General features: G+C 42.9%; 2 protein-coding genes across 2 annotated transcripts; both read right to left on the bottom strand.

The window, feature by feature from the left end:
• Positions 1–7,651: 7,651 nt before the first annotated feature.
• Positions 7,652–8,676, bottom strand: LOC128725822 (uncharacterized). Its single transcript, XM_053819597.1, is given in 3 exon segments — positions 7,652–8,289; positions 8,386–8,476; positions 8,593–8,676. Coding segments are annotated over 3 exon segments (813 nt in total).
• Positions 8,677–12,509: 3,833 nt separating this feature from the next.
• Positions 12,510–21,355, bottom strand: LOC128725811 (uncharacterized). Its single transcript, XM_053819586.1, has 4 exons — positions 20,764–21,355; positions 19,288–19,411; positions 12,824–13,998; positions 12,510–12,754 (listed from the first exon to the last, which is right to left on the bottom strand). Exons 1-4 carry the CDS (start codon positions 21,353–21,355, stop codon positions 12,510–12,512), a joined length of 2,136 nt encoding a protein of 711 aa, XP_053675561.1.
• Between the last annotated feature and the right edge of the window lie 1,340 nt (positions 21,356–22,695).

Below are 22,695 nucleotides of genomic sequence, written 5' to 3'. Positions count from 1 at the left end.
GTGAGCACAGCCTGTAAGTTTGAGGCAACACCCGAGGATGCCACCACACTTGCAGAGGTAGGTTTTTGATGCAGAGCATCAAGAACGAGGTCCACAACCTTGGGGTTTGTGTGCGTAAGCACATCCAACGAGTTCGATGCAACACCGGAAGATGCGGCCTCTCCTTCTGCTGATTTCTTTTTCTTCTTCCCCCCCATAGGGAAGAAACTACTACACCGTAGAATCGCACTTGATAATTGCACAAAATGGAACAGGGAGCGATGAACACTACTCCATTCACCTACTGATCACTCACACTTACTCACTCAGACACTGCTCACTACTCCACTGTCTACTCGGCTCGACTGACTCACTGACTAACTCACTACGACTCACTGACTGATCACTGGTGACTCACTGATGCTTTATTTCAGGTAGGACCAATAAATGGCATATAATTTTATTTATACACTAATGTTTTTCTACAACTTTTGTGATGACACCCCTAAAACGTGATGACATCCTCTGATCTAGGTTCCTACTCTGATTCCTGAGTATCTACGCTAGGTGTGGCTACTGAGCCTTATAATTTTTCAATCCTGTCTAGTCATTGGTACCGGCCCTAAGCTGTTCTGCCTAAAACTTTCCCTACCTGGCTAGATAAATCTCAGCACGCATGGCTGGAAGTTGATGGCACGCAAGGCCATCTATCGGGGACGGACCCCATTTTTCCTTAAAATTAAATCTAACTACCTTGAAACTAGATAAAGACCTACACCTATCTACACACTACTTAAAAATTCACCTAAAAAGGTCCCGGATCAGAGCATGCGCTGAGTTCCGGGAGGTGAGTTGGAGTCGCATGAGACTAGTCTCAATGCGCTCGCTTACCAATGGGATCCCTGCATCTATATGCAGGTCCCTAGTGGGATACCTAGTGGGCAGATTGAGAATCATCTTCAGAAACTTGTTCTGGATTCTCTGCACCACTAGGATATCCGCTTTTGAGCAATTGCTCCAGACATTTGATCCGTACATCAGCACTGGCAGGATGACTTGTCGATAGATAATAAGTTTATTATCTCTCGACAGTCCCAAGCGTCGCGCGATGAGCGGATACAAACTCCTAAGGAGACCAAACGTCTTGGAAGCAAGATGATCAACATGCTGTCGGAACGACAGCTTTCGATCATAGGTAACCCCGAGGTTGCGCACATCTGTGGACCAGGGGATTTCCTTGCTATGCAGTGTGATGGGTTTCACCTTACGCACGACAGAAGCCACAAGCATCTGTCGCTTGTAAGGGATAACCATCACCTGGGTCTTTTCATAATTTACCCTTATCCTCCACTCGTTAAGGTATTGGATATATTTATCCAAACCTCTATGAAGTCCTCCTTGAAGACACTCCAGATTACGAGAGGAGTACAAAATCGCAGTGTCGTCTGCATATAACGACAGCTGCGTGTGATTGTCCATGTCGGGAACATCCGACGTAAAACAGTTGTACAGGAGTGGTCCTAGGACACTCCCCTGTGGAACGCCTGCACAGTTGGCATAGGGGGCGGACATTGTCCCCCCTAAATGAACAACCGACGTACGAGAACTCAGATAGGACTGAATGGTTCTCACTAAGTACGTCGGAAATCCTTGGGCACGAAGCTTATGCAATAGGCCGTCGTGCCAAACGTTGTCGAAAGCCTTTTCGATGTCCAATAAGGCCATCGCAGTGGACTTTCCACAACGCTTTAACTTTGTAGCTGGTGAGCTGTAGAGTGTCCTCTTCGGAATCCAAACTGAACATCTGTCAACACATTGTTGTCAGAGCAGTGGGCCTCCATCCGTGTATGTATCACCCTCTCAAAAACCTTGCTTACAGCAGGCAAGAGGGAGATCGGACGGTAGCTCGAAACTAGGGAAGGATCCTTCCCCACTTTCCGGATTGGAACGACTTTTGCAAGTTTCCATATCGTCGGGAAATACCCCAATTCCAGACATCTGTTAAAGATGCTGGTTAAGAAGCTCGTAGCTCTGAGACCAACATGCTTTAACATCACGTTAAAGATGTTGTCAGGTCCCGGAGCTTTGAACCCGACACTGTACTTTATAAGTGTCCGGACCTCTTCCAAGGTGGCCCGGTCAGTGTCAGGAAGCGAACATTGAGCCGATGCTAGTCCGCGGATGCTGTTGCTAACAACAGCATCGTGCGGACTAGGCATCGTGTCGCTCACTCGATGTGAGTGAGCAAAATGTTCAGCCAAGAGCTGAACTTTTTCTTCTGGCGTGAAACTCCGATTAGGAGCTTCACCCAGGGGCGGAATAGGCCTAGGTCTATTCTTTAAAACTTTCGTAACCCTCCAAAAAGGACGAGAGTTTTTGGGCATCGAGCGCATCTCCTTCGAGAAATGCTCGTTCCTAGCTTGCCCCAGACGGTTCCTTACTACCTTACTAAGTTTCCTATATGCTAGGTAGTAAGCCCTATCTGCGGTACGCTGGAAACGACGCCTCATAGAGTTGCGTAACTTTATGAGGCGTAGCGTTTCCAGATCTATCTCGACTAGCTTGGCTTTAGTAGCCACCAGGGGAACGGCCCTATCTTCCGCTTCCCTAACACTACTTATAAAGCTAGTCACGGCTGCATCGATATCGTCTATCGAGCATAGGGGCACGCGCGTATCCAGGGATCTATCGACGGCCCGTTCGAACTTCGTCCAGTTCGCCGCCCTATAGTCCCGCCGCTGCCTCCTGGCTTGCGTCACAGTGTCCGCCGCAATGTCCAGCACCACTGGCAGGTGGTCCGATGATAACGCCGTCTGCGTTGTTGGAGTATCCACGTTGTCCATATTTGAGAGGAATATGTCCAACGTCGAGTAGCTCCTTCCATTGTTGAAAGTGGGTTGGAACGGGAACAGCACCGAATAGAAGCCTGCTTGCGCATCTTCAAACAGCACTTTCCCGTTCTTGTTCACAGCCGCATTTCCCCAGGCGTGGTGCCTCGCGTTCAGATCCCCAGCGATGATGAATCGGCCAGGGACTCTTGTCAGCTTCCGGAGGTCTGCTTTCAGCGTCTCCACGGATCTGTCCACCTCGCGGGCTTGCCGGGGGCAATAGGCTGCGTAGAAGCGGAAGCTGCCCTGGGAGGAGGTTAACTCGACTCCAGCTGCTTCCACCAGCTCCGTCCCTGGAAGAGAAAGGGTGCGGAATTAAATGCTACGACGGACAAGGATGGCAATGCCACCATATGTACTTCCCTGTCTATCGAGGCGGACCACGGCGTGGTCCGGTAAGTTGAAGGCCCGATCCGGTTGGAGGTGGGTTTCCGTCAGGGCCATCAGGTTGATTTCCTTGGTCGTCAGGAAATCTATAAGCTCCATCTTCTTCTGGGCGATGGAGCGGGCATTCCAGGTGGCACATCTAAGGGTCACTGCGAATGATAAAGGAGATCATATGAGTTAACATTTGATCTCTAGGGAGGACCTTAGCCACCCTTTTAAACTCTAGCCAGAGGCGGACGATGGCGCCGAACTGGCTCTCCATCTCGTCCTCTGCCTGGGATTGCTGCTGCTGCTGTTGAGACAACGTCTCCCGCAGTTTATCCAGCTTATCCTGGGCAGGCTGGCGGCTGGCTTTCTTCGCAGCCTTCGGTGCCCCTTGGGGAGCCGTCGGTGCGGTAGTGCTTTCCAGCTGCTGCTGTTGCTGCTGCTGTAGCTGTTTGTTGGAGGCCTTCTTCTTTTTGCCTCCGCGCTTCTTCTTGCGCTTGGCCGGCTGGTCCTGCGGCGTTGGCTGCTGCAGGGCTGGTGTCGGCAGGGAGGCACCTGGCGTCGGTGCCTTCGGGGCTGGCTTCCGCGATGGACATCCCTCACACGCGCAAACGGGAGCGTTTACGGGGGCGGGGGTGTTCTTGGAGTGCTCCTGCACCCACGGAAGTGCCTTATTCCACGCAGGGTTATCCGGCGACGGGGCCGGCACGTACCTTACGTGGGGGCCCACTTCGACCGTACACAACGGCTTCATGGGCTCCACATTGCCTTTCTGCTTTCGCAGAAAGGCAATTCGCGCAGAGCAGTGCGGGTTGTATGGGCTATGATTGCCCATGCAATTCGCGCACCTGCGCTTGTTGTCCAGTTCGAGAGTGCGCTCGTCGAGTCGAGCCAGATGTTTCCCGCCGCACTTGATGCAGCTGGCGGCCATGTGGCACATTTTTGCCGAATGGCCAAAATGCAGGCAGTCGCCACACTGCGTGCACTCCGAGCGTTTGGGGGAGAATTTCTCCCACCAAACGCGCGTGTAATTCAGGTGCGTGATCCCACGCACCTGCTCAAGCGTCGTGGTCCCCTTCGAGAAGGAGATCACGAACGCTTTGCAGGAGACCATCTCGAGGGCTCCTACATTCATCTCACGGACCGCAGTGGGTGTGAGACCCTGCTCCTGCAGGAAGGCCAAGACATGGTCCGAGGAACCATACCGTAGCCCTTTGAGGACAAGCTGGTAGGGCTTGTCCCCCTGGAAATCATGCGTGAAAAACTCACGCTTCAAGGCGATCAAGAGTCCCTTGACCGCCTCATGGTCCTTCCGGGTTCTGCAGGATACCCTGCAGAAGTTCCGCGGAAGGAACGTAAAGGTAGCAGAAAGCTGCTCCTTCTTCATATCAGCACACAGCGAACTGTGGTGCTGCTCCGTAAGATCCCACACCACGAAGGGCGGGATCTTTTCACGGCGGGATTCCACGTTTCCCGCCACATTCGAGGCCGAAGCCTCATTCACAGGAAGGTCCATTGGGACCTCCTGCGTTGTTGCTGTTGCTGCAGTAACCTGCAGCACAGGTTTCGCCACCGAGAGGGCGACACTAGAGCGTGCCTTCTCACACACTCTTTTACGACCTTTCCGGTCGTCTACTGCTGACTCCCGCGCCGCGAGAGCCAGCCGCCTCTTCCGCGAGGCCACGTCCGTCGCCTTGGAGGTGGCGGTACGCCACGGGTACATTTTATCAACCACTAGCCGTACAATGCTTGGGGTCTTTAAAAAGACCGTTTTGGCGGCAAAACCGCTGGTATTCCGGCGTGGGGGCCTCGAAGAGGCCAATCGCGGTTACACGCACACTATTGCACTTGCAATGTAAGCACAACACAGCACGGCACCAGTGAACACGTCCGAACGTTACCGATGTTCAACGAATTCCAGTAGGAATGCTTTATTTCAAAATTTGCATCGCTTAAATACTAAAATTCTTTGATGATGTTAGTTTGTGTCGAGTACCACGTTCCCATGTATTAGTACAATCACAGCGTGAGAGAGGTAGATCCTTCTTAGTTTATTCTTAAGTTCTTATTGTATCCTTCTGCTGAACTTTGATTGTGTATGCTCATGATTCTGAGCCATACGGTTTGTGAGGGTCTTATTATTGCAATCCGTACGGTTTTGGTGTATCGTCGGTAAACATGAATGTTTGCTTAAGCTCGATTAGCATTCGCATAACAAAATAGCATAACGCTTTGTTAAATACAAGCCTAGCAGGTGCATACGCTTCAAATTGAGTTTATAAATTTTGTAGAAAAATGTTTGGCTTCAGTCATATCAATGATGATATCAATAGATCTGTTATTGGTTGTTATAATTTATTGATTATCTCGCGGCGTTATTTATTGATTAAATGGCGTTTATTAATGTTTCTACCGAAGGTACCATGTTACAACACTGATGATAACTCAATTAAACCGAAGGAGTCTTTGGTTTATTTCCGCTCCCCGATTTCCAAAAGTATTTTGGCAAAATTACGGTTCCCTGAACCACTCATTTGAACTCTCATATTTTGCCTCAAAGTAATATGTTCGACCTGTGCCCAAACAGACGATTATTTTCTTAAAGGCATCTTTTTCGCCAGCTGCTGTTGATCTAGGGATAACTGGCAAAGTTTGATGAAAACCTCCGCAAGGCAAAACCAACGCGCACCTCCCATCAAACGATCATTTTCTTTAAGATCCTTTAGCGTGATATTTAATGCTTGGGGAGAATTCTTATGTGCGATGGTGCGTTCATGCCATACAATCAACATGCAACTTCTGACTACATCTGTCGGACCACTGAATTTACTGATACTGCATGTGAGAAAATCATGCCTGACAACACTGTCAATAGAGAGGAATGAATTTCAGTGCAGAATGAACAGTTCGACCGACATCCGCGGAAAGTTTTGTCTGTACCTCGAGAAGAATCAAGTGTCAAGTTGCTTCCTGATGGTCAGGTGCTGCTCAAATTTTCTGGTGAATTTCTCCTCTCTTCTAGTCCTCTAGTATTTTCCTAATTACTTTATCAACGCACCTTAACGCCTGGTATTGGGCCGTATCTCCTGTGCGATGGAAACGACAACTCATAAAGTTTCCAAGTCTATTTCAACTAACTTAGTTTATTATAGCTACCCAGGGTACTCTCTGCTACCCTTAAGCTTCTTACTAGGCTAGTGATGGCTGCGTCGATTTATCGATATACTTCATAAAATGCAATCGATTGTCCTTGACACTTGTTGATGGTCTTAGAAAATGCAAGCCTAACAGGAAGTTGCGATCTTTTAAACTGAAAAGGCAAATCAGTTGGTATAAGCTTGTTATGTCGAATAAACACGGTTTCGCATCCCCCTTTTCCGATACGAATGATTGCTTCAATTATATTGTATCTCAATTTTACAACGCAGTCTTGCGCTGTCGCAAAGTTTTGACAGTAAAAGATTTCGCAGCAATATAATTGGAGAACCTTCTTTAAGTATCAAGCAATGAGTTCATAACATTTTGATCACGGTTCATTCTGTTCTGCTCACGCCGACATCCAAATGTAGCGGTTGTTCGCAGAATCGACAAGTTTTCTTCTGTCCCTTGTATGTTGCTTGGGTTTTTTGTCCCTTGATAACGATGAAGAATAGGATCTACTTCGTGTGTATAATGGTGACGAGCCTGTTTCCGTCTGGAATACCCGGGAATGTGCCGTTCGGTCCCAACACTCCCTCCTCAATTTTTATGACTTCCCCGTGGTTGTTCAACACCTCACTAATGTCCTGTTCTGTCACGTCTATCGGAAGGTCAATCAGTTTCACGATAACGCTTCTGTTTTCCATCACTATCGGTATGGGGAACTTCTCCCCATTATACTCTAACACGTGCTTTATATCGTGGTCCCTTGCTATATCTCTAGCCATTTGCTACTCCTTCATCTGTACGTAGGTCACCGGGCCTGTTCTGAGTTGGAGACTTACTAGGTTGGAGATGTTGTCCTCCAGCCTCTCCTTGATATACCGTTTTCGAGCCCAAGTAAACATTTGTCAGCTTCATATGCAGCACGGTTCAACAATAAGTAAACATTTGACGTCCAAGTAAAATGTTGGTGTACAACTAAACATCGTTCAAACGCCAGTAAACATTGTTCAAACGCAACTTTAAATTTGACAACTCCAAACTTATGCGTTTACTGGATACAGTTTTAGTAATATCGTTTGTTGTGTTCATTTTCAAAGATCATTGGAATGAAAATAGACAAAATTTATTTCACGCATAAATTTAATACATCATGAAATTTCTTTATTTCTTTCCCATGTCTCTGGTAGGGAAGTATTTTACTCGTTTAGAAACAGAAAAGCTTATACATACATATGTATATACTAACAAAAAAGTAGCGTATCGCCCAACTAGTTATCTATACGTTCTTCTCTTAAGCATCGTGGAATATAGCTGTACATGTGCAAAAAATAATTCTCGCAGTCGGAAGATGTAATAAGGGACTTCCCATGTTCAATAGCATTCATTAGCTCCTCCTCTGTCTCTGGGTTCGCTCGTTTGCATATTTCCTGTCACTTAATAAACAGATTCTCGATCGGAGTCAGAAATGGTGAGTAGGGAGGTAAATATTTGATCCGATCTGGCCCCTCAGCGAACAATTCTTTAATTTCCATACATTTATGAAACGGAACGTTGTCCATTATAATTATCGAATTCATAATATATAAAGACCGCAACTTCTCCTTCAATTCTACCATGAATATCATGAAAAACGATCTATCTATCGCCTTATTACGGGTCTTATAGTGCACAATGCTTGTTTTGTTCATTGCGCATACTACTGAAATATTGCGAGATCGAATTTGTGGCACAATTTTCACAGCTCTTGTTCCTACAGTAGATCTACCTCGCGTTACTCTCATGCTCACATTAAAACCAACCTCGTCAACAAATACGATAGAGTTTTCGGTTACGTTATTACGAAGTGCAGTCAGATCTATTACATAATCTTTGCGCACTGTGAAATTATCTCCTACATTTCTTCGTTCTGCATATAAGTACAATCTTTTGAGAGAATATTTAAAGTTTCAAATCTCTTTGGCCACTGTAGAACGACAAACATTCACTTAAAATTCTTGGAAAATTCTTTCTGTTAACTTCTTCAGCGACATACCACAATCTTCATCAATCCATTCTTGGATTTTGTCCCGTATTAGTGGTGTTATTTTTTTCTCCTGAATTTTTCCTCGCTTGTCTGCTTTTATTTTCATGGTGTTATTATAGTAGATCTGTTGATATTCAGTGTCTCAGCAATAGTAGCAACGCTGTTGCCTTTTTCGTTTGCAAGCACAATACGTTCAGAATCTTCGTTGGAGGTAGTTTTAAGGTTTCGTGGCTTTCGGGACGATATTTCTTCATTCGTTATTTCTGTCATGTTCACTGCTGTATTAACAAATTTCTTTTTGCCGGGTGTAAGTGTCCATCTACCATCGATATTGTAGCTGACCATTGATTGTCTAAAGTACATGACAGAACAAGAAACGAACCAGGGCAATATAAACGTACATAGCCATTGGCGAAAGATAATTTGTAGTAGCGTTTGAACAATATTTACTGACGTTTGAACGATGTTTAGTTAGACACCAACATTTTTTTTTTATTCATTAATGACGGCCAGGCTGTATTGCTTATAACTATTATCTTAAGTCTAAACTTAAAGTAAACTGCAATTCACATTGGTTGGAAGACATTTCCTTCTCCGAACCGTGAAAGGGCACCTTATCCCGGGTGTACGCGGTTGTGCAGCTGCTAATCATTCCGTCATCCAAATGTGTGTTCCTTTTCGAGCGGGGGGTCTGAGCCGGGGTTGACAACGACGATACGTTTGGATGGCCATTGATCGGTCATATATATATTCATATATAAACATATACACATATACACATGTACATATATATAAATTATCCTTTTCTGCAGATTCTCTCTTGCGCCTCATGTATGTAGGGATGATGTTCCTCCTGGTCGTTCCGGTCTGCAGCGACTGACCATGCCACATCGTATCCACAACAACCACGCATCGTACTCATTCATTCTACCATTCATTCATACATTCATACATCCTCATACGTACAAGCTAGATACAACATATATGACTTAAATACAAACATAGGAGGGGAAAGGAAAGAAAGGATCACATACACAAACCATTCGCGCGGCAAAATTCAAAAATTACCCTGAGGTAGGCTACATCTGAGCCTCCCAGGAGATCTCGAATCGGGGTATCAGCAAGTCTTCCTATGCTTCGAACTGCGTCCAACAAGGAGGGTCTTGCAGCCTCGTATTCCACGCAAGACCATAGAAGATGATCCAAATCGTGAAATCCGACGCCACAGCCACATACCTTCGAGTCGACGTGTCCTATGCGCTGGAGATGTGTGCCCAATGCGAAATGGTTGGACCTAAGTCTAGACATCATTCGAATGAACGCACGATCTCCAGGAATGCCAGAGAACCAGGGCTTCAAGGAAACTTGAGGAGTGATCGAGTACAGAAACCTCCCAAGCTCGTCAGCGTCCCACATACTCTGCCAACGTGCCATGCAGAGCGAGAGTGGGGCCCTAAAGTACTCGTGAGGTAGGATGAGCCTATCAAAGAAAGCACCTTCCGAAGCACCCTTTTTGGCCAATTGGTCTGCCTTTTCATTCCCTAGGATACCGCAATGAGAAGGCACCCAAACAAGAGATATGCGGAATGATTTTTCGAACAATGAGCCTAGGACCTTAAGTATTTCTCTTACAAAATAGTCTGGGCTCTTAATAGCCTTTACGGATTTTAATGCTTCGACAGCGCTTAAACTGTCGGAGAAAATGAAATATTCATCCGGAGGACAAGCACTTATACACTCCGCTACATATATTGAGCATGGTTGGCGTAGTTTGAAGAACGCTTCGGATGATAAATTAAATACGCCAAAACCAATGCCGAGCTCTGATGAGGATCCGTCAGTATAAACTTGGTTTCTTTTCAAATGGCCATACTTTTCCACAAAAATGCTGGGAAATGTCGTCCAGCGAAGACTATCAAGGATAGACTTGGTTTCCTCTCTCAACGAGGTATCTACGCTGAAAAAAGAATTGCAGGACTCTGGTGAGCTGGTACGTGTTATACTTAGAGCTGTACTAGGGTGGACCTGTAAAGATGCGAAATCCTGGAAGATATCCATGATTTTGCATTTGGAACCTATCTCTTGCAGTGTTTTAAAGTTCTCGATTATCAATGGATTTGATACTGTAGAGCGTACGAGAAGGCGAAGCGTGAGTAGCTCAAAACGGAGCTTTAGCGGCATCACTCCAGACATCACTTCGAGGGACATAGTATGAGTTGATTTCATACAACCTAATGCGATCCTCAAGCAACGATATTGAATTCGCTCCAGGCGGATTAAATGCGACTTGGACGCCCAATGGAAGCATATGCAACCATATTCCAAGACGGACAGTATCGTTGTCTTGTATAGTTTAAGGATGTCTGATGGGTGCGCACCCCACCAGAATCCGGTAATCGTTCTGAGGAAATTGATTCGTCTTGAGCATTTTTTTACCAGATAGTCAATATGTGTCCTCCACACATTCTTGCTATCGAACCAAACGCCTAGGTATCGGAAAGATCTGGCAATAGTTATCTTTTTGTTGTATAGATATACATCAAATTTAGGGTCAACCAAGTTTTTGCGTCTATTTTTCTCTGTATTGTAGAAAAACGAGAATATGAGCAATTCCGTTTTCTCCGGGGAAAACTCGATACCTAGGTTTCTGGCCCACGTTTCTAGATTGTTCAATGTGGTTTGCAAAGGACTTTGCAGGTCGGCGATGTTGTTGCTGGCGACTGATACAACACCGTCGTCCGCCAATTGCCGTAAGCTGCATCCTGGGGCTAGGCATGAATCGATGTCAGCTACATAGAAATTGTACAACAAGGGGCTCAAACAGGACCCTTGTGGTAGTCCGTAGAAACTGACCCTCCGAATTTTCAGAAGGTCGTTGTCGAAATTCATCGCCTTCACTGAAAGGAGGTTAAATACGATGTTGTTTATTTTTGGGCTTAAGCCCGCAGTTTCTAACTTTTGACACAGCAGGTGTACACACACTGAGTCAAAAGCCCCCTTGATGTCAAGAAATAGAGAGGCCAACATTTCTTTCCGAGAATGTGCCAACTCTATTTCTGATACAAGAAGCGCCAAGCAGTCGTTGGTACCCTTGCCTTTGCGAAATCCAAATTGGGTATTTGACAGAAGGCCATTAGACTCCAGCCAGTTGTCTAATCGAAAAAGAATCATTTTCTCAAATAGTTTTCGCACACACGACAACATCGAAATCGGTCGATACGAGTCATACTCTGATGCTGGTTTGCCAGGTTTCAAAAGGGCGATAACCTTCACCTCTCTCCATTCCGACGGGACGGTATTGAGCTCCAACATGATGTTGAATAATCTCAATAGCCGTATCTTCGCCAGATCTGGAAGGTTGTGGAGCTATTTGTTCCTTATCCGGTCCAGACCTGGAGACGAATTGTTGCTGGAATAGAGAGCAAGTGAGAGTTCAACCATAGTGAAAGGTAGGTCCATGGATGGATCACTACCAGGAGCACTTTGATAAAAAGGTGGTGCTTGAGCGAAATCTGGGCAGACTTTTTGTGCAAATGGTTCTAGCCATGCTCCGGAAACTTTTTCGCTTTCGTTAGTAGCTCTGCTGTTACGCATCCTTCTCGCCATGCTCCGAAGCGAACTGAGCGAAGTGGAAGGACTGAGGTTTTGTACATATCTTCGCCAGTAAGTCCTCTTTTTTGCCTTAAGCAGGTTTTTACACTTGCGCTAGTTAACGAACTATCACTTCGGATTGTAAAGAAGTTAAGCGAGACGAAAGCTTCCTTCTTCTAAGACGGTTAGGCTGAGAGTCCCTCCTTTGGTTTTATTGTGGTATATATATATATCTTTGTGTTTAAAAGGGATTGGGTGACGAAAGGAAGGATAAAGAGAAAGGAAGTAGATATCGGTTATCGTTCGGATGACGATCTTGTATTGGTTTAGGGCTATCACTGTTGAAGGGATGTAGAATCAGGTACGGGCGTCCGATCGGCCGGTTGACGAGATTGTGTTATCGTTGAAGGGATGCAGAATCTTGTATTGGTTTAGGGCTATCACTGTTGAAGGGATGTAGAATCAGGTACGGATGCTTTATCGGTTGGGTTGCTCCGATAACTTGCCCCTCCCTAAATCTGAGGCTCCGTACGAAGGCATTCTTTCATAGTTGGCGGTTTGTAGATTGCCGTTGTATGTGATGCCGGTTGTGTATTAATGTTGATGTCTGTCCTTTTCTTACATATTTTTAACACAATGTATCCACCGACAGCAATCAATATTATAAACGGAGTGCTTACCAGGCTAGATATTGACCACGTTTTCCATGTGATACTGTGTGATTCTAAATGGATTTGTTTCATCTCCGATCTTAATTCTTTGTGTAGTTCGTGTAGATGCTCAAGACTCAAATTCACGACTTTGTTCTGTTGTGTCACTTCTATGCCATAGATAGGAAGATTGATCGGTGATCCCGGAAAACTAATCGTGTTGCTTGAAATAGTTTTGTTATTGAAGAAAATATTGCAATCTTCATATGCAACGATAAATGAACCAGTAAGGTTTCGTTCTCGTATGCCACACGTCGTATCAAATATAAACCAAACGGATGAACTGATAAGTAAGTGACTTCTATCTAAAGTTATAACTTCTTGTGTTGATGGGTTCGATATAAAATCGCAAGATGCTGGTTGTCCTTTTATAATTGCTGGTATGCATGTCGTGTTGTCTTCTTGTAGATCTTCCGTATTATAGAATTCCTTATCGAGTGATGCGACGATAAACATTTGCGATTTATGGGAAAGGTAATAGGGATGAGGAACGTGGATCTGTTTTCCTATGTTATTTATGCCGTAAACTTGGATTTTGTTTAGTATGTTTTTTCTTAGTCTAGGACAACTTATTATAAACAGTAGTTCATTGTTATTTGTAGCTATTTTCGTGTTTGTATATGCCAAAGCCTCGGATATTGTATGCACTGTTATGTTTTGTTTTCTAATGTCAATCATCATCAAATCTGTTTCTTGACTATTGAGTATACGTGGATTAGTAATTCCAACTTTGGCTAATGTGATACTATCTGTAATTAGTCCTAATTTTTCAGTAAGGTATTTGAGGTTCATTAAGATATACAATGAATGGAAGTCTGCTGACGAATCTTTATATAATTGTAGTGCATCTTTGACACGGAGTAACATTTCTGTTAATTGCAACGTAAGATCTTTGTTAAACCTAACTTGATTATTATTATTTTTAATTAGATCATTCATGATTGTATTTATTAGTTTTAAATCGTTTGCGTCTGGATTTCCTGCGATGAACTTCCAGACCGTGCCTATTGTGTCCCATCTTTTGCTTCTACGAATTGGTGTAGTAATTTTTAACATTTCGAATGCGTATGAAAATTCCTCTTCTATAATCGTTGAGAGCTGGTTACGTTCTAAAAGGCTAAATGCCCTTGAAAGTATTTTAATATCCTGTCTTATGTCGGAAATATTGAAACGGTGAATATAGTAATTATTTCCATTAGTTATTCTTGCTTCCCCTCTATGAAAAGCTAGTATTGGGACGTTATCCAGGCTACTCATCGATATGTTTTGTGCCCCGGCATGGCATAACAACCTGTGGAATACAATTAGTCGTATATAATTTTTAAATCATTTTTATGAATTCTTTTTCCCTGTTTGGTGGTTATTGTTGTTCTGTTGACTCGTTGAATGTCAATCTTTTTGTAAGGTTTTGCTAGCTTGACTCTACGCTTCGTTTTCATAAACGCCTTTGATTTAGTTGTTATAACCCGTTCCTTTTTTTTCTTGTTGTGAGAACAAATATCCTTTTCTTGTTTCTTCTTTATGTTATCCCTAACTTTTTGCATAATCGTCAACGTATGTTCGGAGGGAGTTATAATTTCGAGCGGTGTGTGTTTAGTACTTGAATGAATAGAGTTGTTATACTTGTGCACTGCGATATTCATTAATTCGATAGGATTGTCGAAAGAATGATCGGATTGTGTTAAACGACAAATTTCTATTAAAGTAGAATGAAATCTCTCTACAACACCATTCATCTCACTTCTGCCTGTTGCTGTGATATAAGGCTGAATATTAAAATTGTTAAAGAACTCTCTTACGTTTCCAGAGTTGAATGATTTTTCACCATCCATAACGATAACTTCAGGAGGTTTGTGTTTCAATATTATTTCTTTTAGAGCTGGGAGTATGTCTACAGCTCTGGAGTCAATTTGGACTACTTGGGCGTATTTTGAAAATTTGTCAATGCAGGTTAAAAAATAAAGTTTATTCATAAACAGGATGTCTACGTGCATTATTTCAAAGGGTACCCTTGGCAAAGGTGTTTTTGTCATAGGAGATTTAATGGGGTTTCTATCATACTTGCATTCATTACATGTTCTGCAGTTTCGAATAAAATGTTTGATTTGTTGAGCCATTTTTGGAAAATAATATTTTTGTAAAATCTTTATCTTGTTCTCTTCGCAACCTCTGTGTGCTCTGTTATGTTCCTTGCAGATAATGTCTAATTGATCGTTGTAATTTTCTATATCCTCTATTTTTTTTGTGTAAAACGAACTTTTAGCAAATTTTGCCTCCCAAAGTTTTTCTTGTAAACTTCTTGAATTTTTCCCATTAGGGCTTCACTAGTGAACAATCCATTTAGTTTCGAGGGGTCAGCATATTTTTTCAAAATGTTCAATAGAGTTGAATCACTAGTGTTTGAAATTGTGACATCAAATCTTTTAAAGTTGGTAAATGGTTTAGTTGATGCAACATGATCGGATCCTTCGTTTAAAATGATTTGCTGTCGAAAAGCGTTTAAAGGTGCTTCAGTAGAGGGAATAAAAAAATTATCACTATCATCTGCAGAATGTTGTGTAGCTGTCATTGAGCATACTATTCGGCTCAGTGCATCTGCCACTACATTGGTTTTACCTGGTTTATAGATAATTTCATAATCGTGCTCTTCCAAGTATGCTTTCCAACGTTTTAATTTTGCATTAGTATTTCTTTGTGAGAGGGTAAATGTGAGAGGTTGGTGATCGGTTAATATTTTAAATTTTGTACCATATAGGTAATTCCTAAATGTCTTTAAAGCCCATATAATTGCAAGCATCTCTTTTTCTGGAACAGAGTATGACTCTTCCGTTTTAGAGAGTGTTCGGGAACTAAAATGAATAGGTTTTTCTTTTCCCAGTTCACCTTGTGAAAGAACCGCACCAATTGCATAATCTGAGGCGTCCGTAGTAAGTATAAACGGTACGCTATAATCTGGATAAATTAGAACGTCTGACGAGGATAATACGTTTTTTAATTTTTCGAAACATTTTATTTGTTCCGTGGAAAGTGTTATTTTGCTATTTGAAGTCGTACTTTTCTCACCTCGTAGTCTATTGGTTAAAGGTTTCGCTATTCTCGCATAGTCCTTAATAAATCTCCTATAATAACCTGTCAATCCCAAAAACGATCTCAACTGTTTGATTGTTTTTGGTGGGGGAAATAATTTTATGACTTCAATCTTTTTTTCATTTGGTTTCAATCCTTCACTTGAAATAATATGTCCTAAAAATTCAATCTCTTTGTGAAGGAATTCGGATTTATCTAATTGAACCTTTAGATTGGAAGCATTCAGAGTTGAAAGAACTTTATCTAGATTATCCAAATGTTCTTCAATTGTTCTACCGAATACAATTACATCATCCATATAGATGTAACAGATTTTGCCTATGTGTTCGCGGAGTATATCATCAATAGCTCTTTGAAAAATGGCTGGTGCATTTTTTAAACCAAACGGCATTCTTGTAAATTCATATTTACCGTTGTTAATAGAGAACGCAGTTTTTTCAATATCCTGTGCATTCATCTGAATTTGATGAAAACCTGATGCAAGGTCAAGATTTGAAAAGTATTGTTGGCCGCGTAGTTGATCAAGGACATACGATATTTCTGGCATCGGATACCTATCACTTATAGTTTTTTCATTCAATTTCCGGTAATCTATTACCATCCTAAACTTTTTTTCACCAGAAGCATCTACTTTCTTTGGAACGATCCAGACGGGAGATGTCCAAGCGGATCTTGATGGTCTAATTATTCCATTTTCCAGAAGATTCCTAATTTGTGTATTAACTTCTTCCGTATATGCTGCTGGATATGGATAGACCCGTTGATGTACTGGTATTTCATCAGTTGTATTTATACGACATTCTACTCTTGTCGCACACGATAACTTTATATTAGGCTCATAAAAAACATGCTCATTTTTCTGTAATACACGTGTTAATTTTCCTTGTTCTGAGGGCTCTAAATGATCTAGTCTAAAATCAATCACATTATTTTCCTTTTGTTTCACATATTTCTTAATTGGTATTACAAAAGGAGTTCCCAAATCAGTTGCTATTATCAAATTATTTTTTTCGAAACATAATCTTGTATTAAGTGTTTTGAGTATGGCCGTACCTACGATGCCATGAAAAAATGAGTGGAAATCGTGAATCAAAAATTGAAATTTCAACATGGATTTTGGTTCAAAAAAAGCAATGTCGATTGCTGATTTAATGTTGAATTCGCCGTTAGCGCTTGTAATTTTAGAGGCATTAATTTCATATGGTTTGCTTCTTTTGTAAGATGAAGCTAATTTAGACGAAATCAGGTTAATATTCGATCCTGAATCGATTAAAAATGGGTATTCTCCTGAGGCTGTCCGCAAGATGATATATGGAAGGAATGATTTCACCATCCTGCGGTCCATTCTAAAAAATTACTCTCTACCTCAGTTTGTTGGTTAGAGGTGCTACGAAATGTTTCTGTGTTCCTAGTTAAATCTATTTCATTAAGATGGGGTGATCCTGAAACATACTCCAGTGGCGTATCAATGGAGTATATTTGACCATTGTGAGGGAAGGGCTTTTTATAGTTTGGTCGATTGGCATAGTTCAAGGAGTTCGATCGTATAGAAGGATCGACCTCCATGGGTACAGGGTAATTATTGTGATGTTGTGTTGAAGGCATCCGCTGATGATTCGCGGGCTGACTAGTATATCCCTCAGGGTACATATTCCTACGTTGCGGAAAATTCCTATGCTGAGGGAAATTTCTTGGTGGGAGGGGTGGTCTTTGCTGATTTGTATTAAAAATAGGGCGTGGTGGTGGAACGTAAAGCTCTCGCGGTTTTGGTATGTTATTTACCCTTGTGTCTGATTTGAATGGAGCAGATCTCATGTTCATGTTGCAGTATTCAAGGCAATAATTGTATGCTGCATTTAGGTTACTGGGTTGATGGTTTTTTAGTAAAAAGCAAAGAGGGTTCTCAAGACCTCTAATAAAACAATCGAGTGCTTTTTCTCTAAAATATGCTACATGAACTTCTGAATTAATAGCGTATTTAGGATCAGTCTGAATTTGTGTTACTATTGCTGTTAGTAAATCATTTACTCGACTGAAGTAACTGCTTAGAGATTCTGAATGTTTTTTACTGATCCCTGTGAGCTCGTGGTCAAGAGTTTTAAGCTCCCTTTTATCTTTATAGTAAAGCAGCAGGGTAGATTTGATACTCGACCAATCACCCGTTATGCAGCTTGTATTAAGCACATCTGCCGCTTCACCTTTGATTTTTCTGCGAATTGTTCCCTCAATCACATGATATTCGATTGATTCTCTCGGAAGACGGGCGTACATTCTAAGTACGTTTTCGACTTCTAGTATCCATCTCATAAGGCTGCTAGCGTTTCCTTCGAAATTGGGAATATCGCGAACATAATCGGGAACTTTTCCGATTTGTAAAAACTCCTCATGGCTCATAAAATTTTCAGTAGGAGGACTCATTCTGTTTTTATCACACAGTGCTCTTCTTTTTCCTTCCTATTCGAACAAACTTTTTGCATAAATTTTTAACTTTTATCTAACCTGTTTCCTTCAGAATTCACTTGTTATTTATAAGCTCACTTTTTTTTGTAAATTATGCTCCTTATATGCTTATGTTAGAATACAACAGATTTTGACTTACGCCAGTACCGTAATCACGAAGATCATGTTCCTTTTTCCTATTTCGACGGCGTGATGCTTCGGGGTAGTCCTTTTTGGGGTGTGCCTACTAAGGGTCCTAGGCTTCTTCGGGGAGAGATGTCCTCGAGTGCAGATCGAAAGTGGTCCTTGGTCGTTTGTGCAGGGTTGGTTTTTATTTTTGAATCACCTCACTTTGACTTCAGGTCCCTATTCGGGCGCCAGTTAACGAACTATCACTTCGGATTGTAAAGAAGTTAAGCGAGACGAAAGCTTCCTTCTTCTAAGACGGTTAGGCTGAGAGTCCCTCCTTTGGTTTTATTGTGGTATATATATATATCTTTGTGTTTAAAAGGGATTGGGTGACGAAAGGAAGGATAAAGAGAAAGGAAGTAGATATCGGTTATCGTTCGGATGACGATCTTGTATTGGTTTAGGGCTATCACTGTTGAAGGGATGTAGAATCAGGTACGGGCGTCCGATCGGCCGGTTGACGAGATTGTGTTATCATTGAAGGGATGCAGAATCTTGTATTGGTTTAGGGCTATCACTGTTGAAGGGATGTAGAATCAGGTACGGATGCTTTATCGGTTGGGTTGCTCCGATAACTCGCTCCAGGCCTCTATACTTATCGTATAGATCTGTGGAGCCAGTGGTTCTATACTGGGCGAAAGCTTTCCTCTTCGCTGTGAATGCCGCTTGACAGTCAGCGTCCCACCAAGGTGTAGGAGGTCTTTTAAAACTCCTTGCCTGAGGGGGCGGCCTTGTCTGGGCTCCAAGGGCGCACTCGTTTATTGCTTGTACGAGATTTTTATACTCCTCGTCTGGAGAGAAACAGAGTTTTACGCGACTCATCCAAGCGGACATTAGCTCGCCGTATTTCGTCCAGTCGATGTACCTCGACAAGTCACATTCGACGGGCACTTGATCGGCCGAACGATTCCTGTTGATAATGGAGATCTCTATGGGCAGATGGTCACTGTCAAGCGGGTCTTGGATCACCTTCCACTTTGAATCCAACCCTAACGATGACGTACAAAGAGATAGGTCTATTGCGCTGGGACGTACCATAGGTGATCCCACCCTAGTGGCTTCACCAGAGTTTAATACTGTCAATCTATAGGTGTAGCAAAAATCCCTAATGATTGGTGCACGATTATCATCCTGTGTGCATCCCCAATCTTGTCCATGGGCGTTAAAATCGCCCAGGATAAAAAACGGTTTTACCAGCACCGTTGCTAGGGTTTCAAGATCCTTTTTGATCTTCTTAGGATCCAAATTGGCTCCCGGTGGGATATAAATTGACGCAATAGAAACGTCAAGATCACCTAACTTTGTCTGAATAGCGACGTATTCGATTACCTCGGGCGTGGGGAGGGGTATTCTATTGAAGCTGTGACTACTTCGAATACCAATTAACACTCCCCCACCACGCCTGTCACTATCTGGTTCTAATCGATCTTGACGTATGATATTATATCCCGGGAAGGTTATGCTTTTTTCGGATGAGAGCCAAGTTTCACTTAGGGCAAATACATTACAATTGTGTTGCCCTAATAGAACCTTAAATTGGTCAATTTTTCCAATAAAACTTCTGCAATTCCATTGTAGTATGATAGCCATGGGAGAAATTATTCATCCAGCCGGATCACCATACTAAGTCCTGGCCATTGATCGAGCCATTGTCTGACCATGCCTCTTAGGAAAGGAAATGCCAAAGGGATCAAACCTGCAAGAGGTTGTGGCAGGTGGAGGGACTCGATCAGAGATTGCAAAATCTCCGTCAGGCTTGGGATTTTGGGGAAGGATCTATTTTCTTGCGGGAACGCAAGGTTTTTTGGAGCAGGAGTCTTGCGTTGACGAGAAGGTTTGGGGGGCAGTGGCGTTGCCTCAACGTTACGTGAAGGTGCCTTTTTGGGGAGGTTTTTCCTTTTTGGTGCCTTCTTGATTGGCAACTTGGGCCATCGTGTCACTCCCGTGAGAGGCGCCAGATAGGGCAACGGTTCATTATCCGCAAATAGTGAAAGCGTGTCGAACTGATTCACGCTTGGGGTCGTCTTCAGAGCATCGGCGTACGAACCCCTTGCAGTATGGAGAACAGTCCGCTTGTGTTTCGCCTGTCTGCGACGGTAGACAGGACAGGAGGTCACTTCATGCCATTCTTTTTTGCAGTGAATGCATTTCACGGCGTCTGTTTTACACTCTGTTGTAGAGTGTGCTCCTTTGCATTTGCTGCAGTTTACTCCATTTGTGCAGTAGACAGCTGAATGCCCAATCTGGCTGCATTTCGTGCAGTTTGCGATTTTCGTCACAAACGGCCGATGGATTGGCACGCGAAGTCCCTCGAAAAGGAGGGAATCCGGAAGTATCGTACCTTCAAAGGTGATTCGGAGTGAGGAAGTCTCACGAAACACCTTTTTTCCATCGACCATGCTTGAAGCAAAAAGTTTTTTTACTTCTAGCACCTTGGCACGAGGACTAGATTGGTGCAAGAATGCCCCCTGTCCGTATTTTAGGATGTCCTCTAGGGGGTAATCGAAGTCATCTTCAACACCGATGACTTCCACCAATCCACCGGGTTTGTAAACCCGGTAATCCTCCGTATAGGCCGGATCCGCCGCTATGGCATTGGCCTGCATCCGGTCCTTTGCGGAAACCCTTAACTTGTTCGGACGCAGCCGAAGAACGTCCAGAACCCCTGGGTATTTTTTGTAGATCGATGCAGTGATCGATCTAACATCCAGGGGTTTATTCCTGTGCATGAAGTACACATCATGTACCCCTTTGAACGAAGCAGGATAAGCCCTGCTTCTCGGTTTCGGATCCGTTGATCTGAGTGGCCCATGCGATGATGATGCCACCGGTTCAGCAATCAATTTCTTCTTCGCCAAATGACCTGGATCAGAACTTTTGCGCTTCACTGTAGTGAAGCCCTCATCTGATCCGTCCATCGGCTCCGCCTCCATGGTAGAGCCCGAGCGAATGACTGTGTCTATGTGGTAAGGATGGAGCGAGATAGGGAGACTTACCGGACGGCACTAATGTAGCGAAGAGAGTATGCACGCTGAGCGAGGAGCGAAAGCACCTTACGCAGATCACTCTCTAGTCGACTACACACACAAAACACTAGACAGGATAACACGCTACCACTGTAGCACACCTGCGTACAGATCGCTTCGCAAACAATCTTATCACTTTCACTCGACGCAATGCGTGAAGTTGGGGACGATGGCTTTTGCCGTATCGTAATTTTGCCGTTCTGGTCAGCACGGAGCGCTTATCGAAAACGTGTTGGTTGCTCGGACGGACTACTTTTGGATTTAGGCATATATTCGTTGTGGAATCTTCGTTCTGAACTTCGTCAGGAAGTAAGAACTTGAGTAGAAAACACTCGCGTGCGCAGTAATTCGTTTGAGTTGGTGAATGCTTATAATAATTCTACAGACAAAAACTGTCAGAATTAAAGTTTCGACTCTTCTGTCGTTTATTGTTTCAATAGATTTGTTAGAGCTTAGCATTCCCGATATTGGTCTTCAACTGATGCGTTGGCTCTGATGTTGTAACATTTACTTATAGCGGTATTTTATATTTATCTTTTCTTGATTATTCGGGCCATTGTAGAGAAATTTTGTCGACTTGTTGTCGTTGAGTAGTAATGGATATTTGGATTTGTTATACAAGTGCTGAAGAAAAATCTGTACGGCGTAATGTTTCTGATCAACAATATACAAACTTTTTTAAAGCGTTATGTGGAAAAATCTGTTTATCGTTAACACAAATCACACTTCTCGTCATAATTATATCATGATTTAAACCCATTAAGAGGGCCACTTATGCAACAATCATAAATATTTAATGGATTCATGTTTTTTTTCCTTCAGAAAATAAGGATAATTTATTTCAAACCTTCAATATAGACTGTCCGAGCGATACAAAGGCATGAATATATTAATTAGGTTTGATACGCAAGATTTGACGATGTCAGTAAATTTTGGAATGAAACTTGTTCTTCAGATAAGGAAATCTCTATAAACAGATAATTGGAACAATTTATGTTAGAATAATTGATAAGTAACCTTCAAAATACTTTGTCCGAGCGATATATAGGCATGAATGAGTTTATTAGGTATGACACACAAGATTTTGGGATATCACTATACATTAATAACTGTTAATTATAATAGCTCTACAGATAGGGAAATCTCTGTAAACAGATAGGATTAAAGTTTGAGGCTAATGTAATGTTCGTCGAAAATAAAAAATGTACCATTGGAAACAGTATAAGAATCTAGTTTCAATCAAAATC

The sequence above is a fragment of the Anopheles nili genome, chromosome 2, assembly GCF_943737925.1.
Source record: "Anopheles nili chromosome 2, idAnoNiliSN_F5_01, whole genome shotgun sequence".
Taxonomy (NCBI): domain Eukaryota; kingdom Metazoa; phylum Arthropoda; class Insecta; order Diptera; family Culicidae; genus Anopheles; species Anopheles nili.
This window is presented reverse-complemented; position numbering and strand designations above follow the sequence as displayed.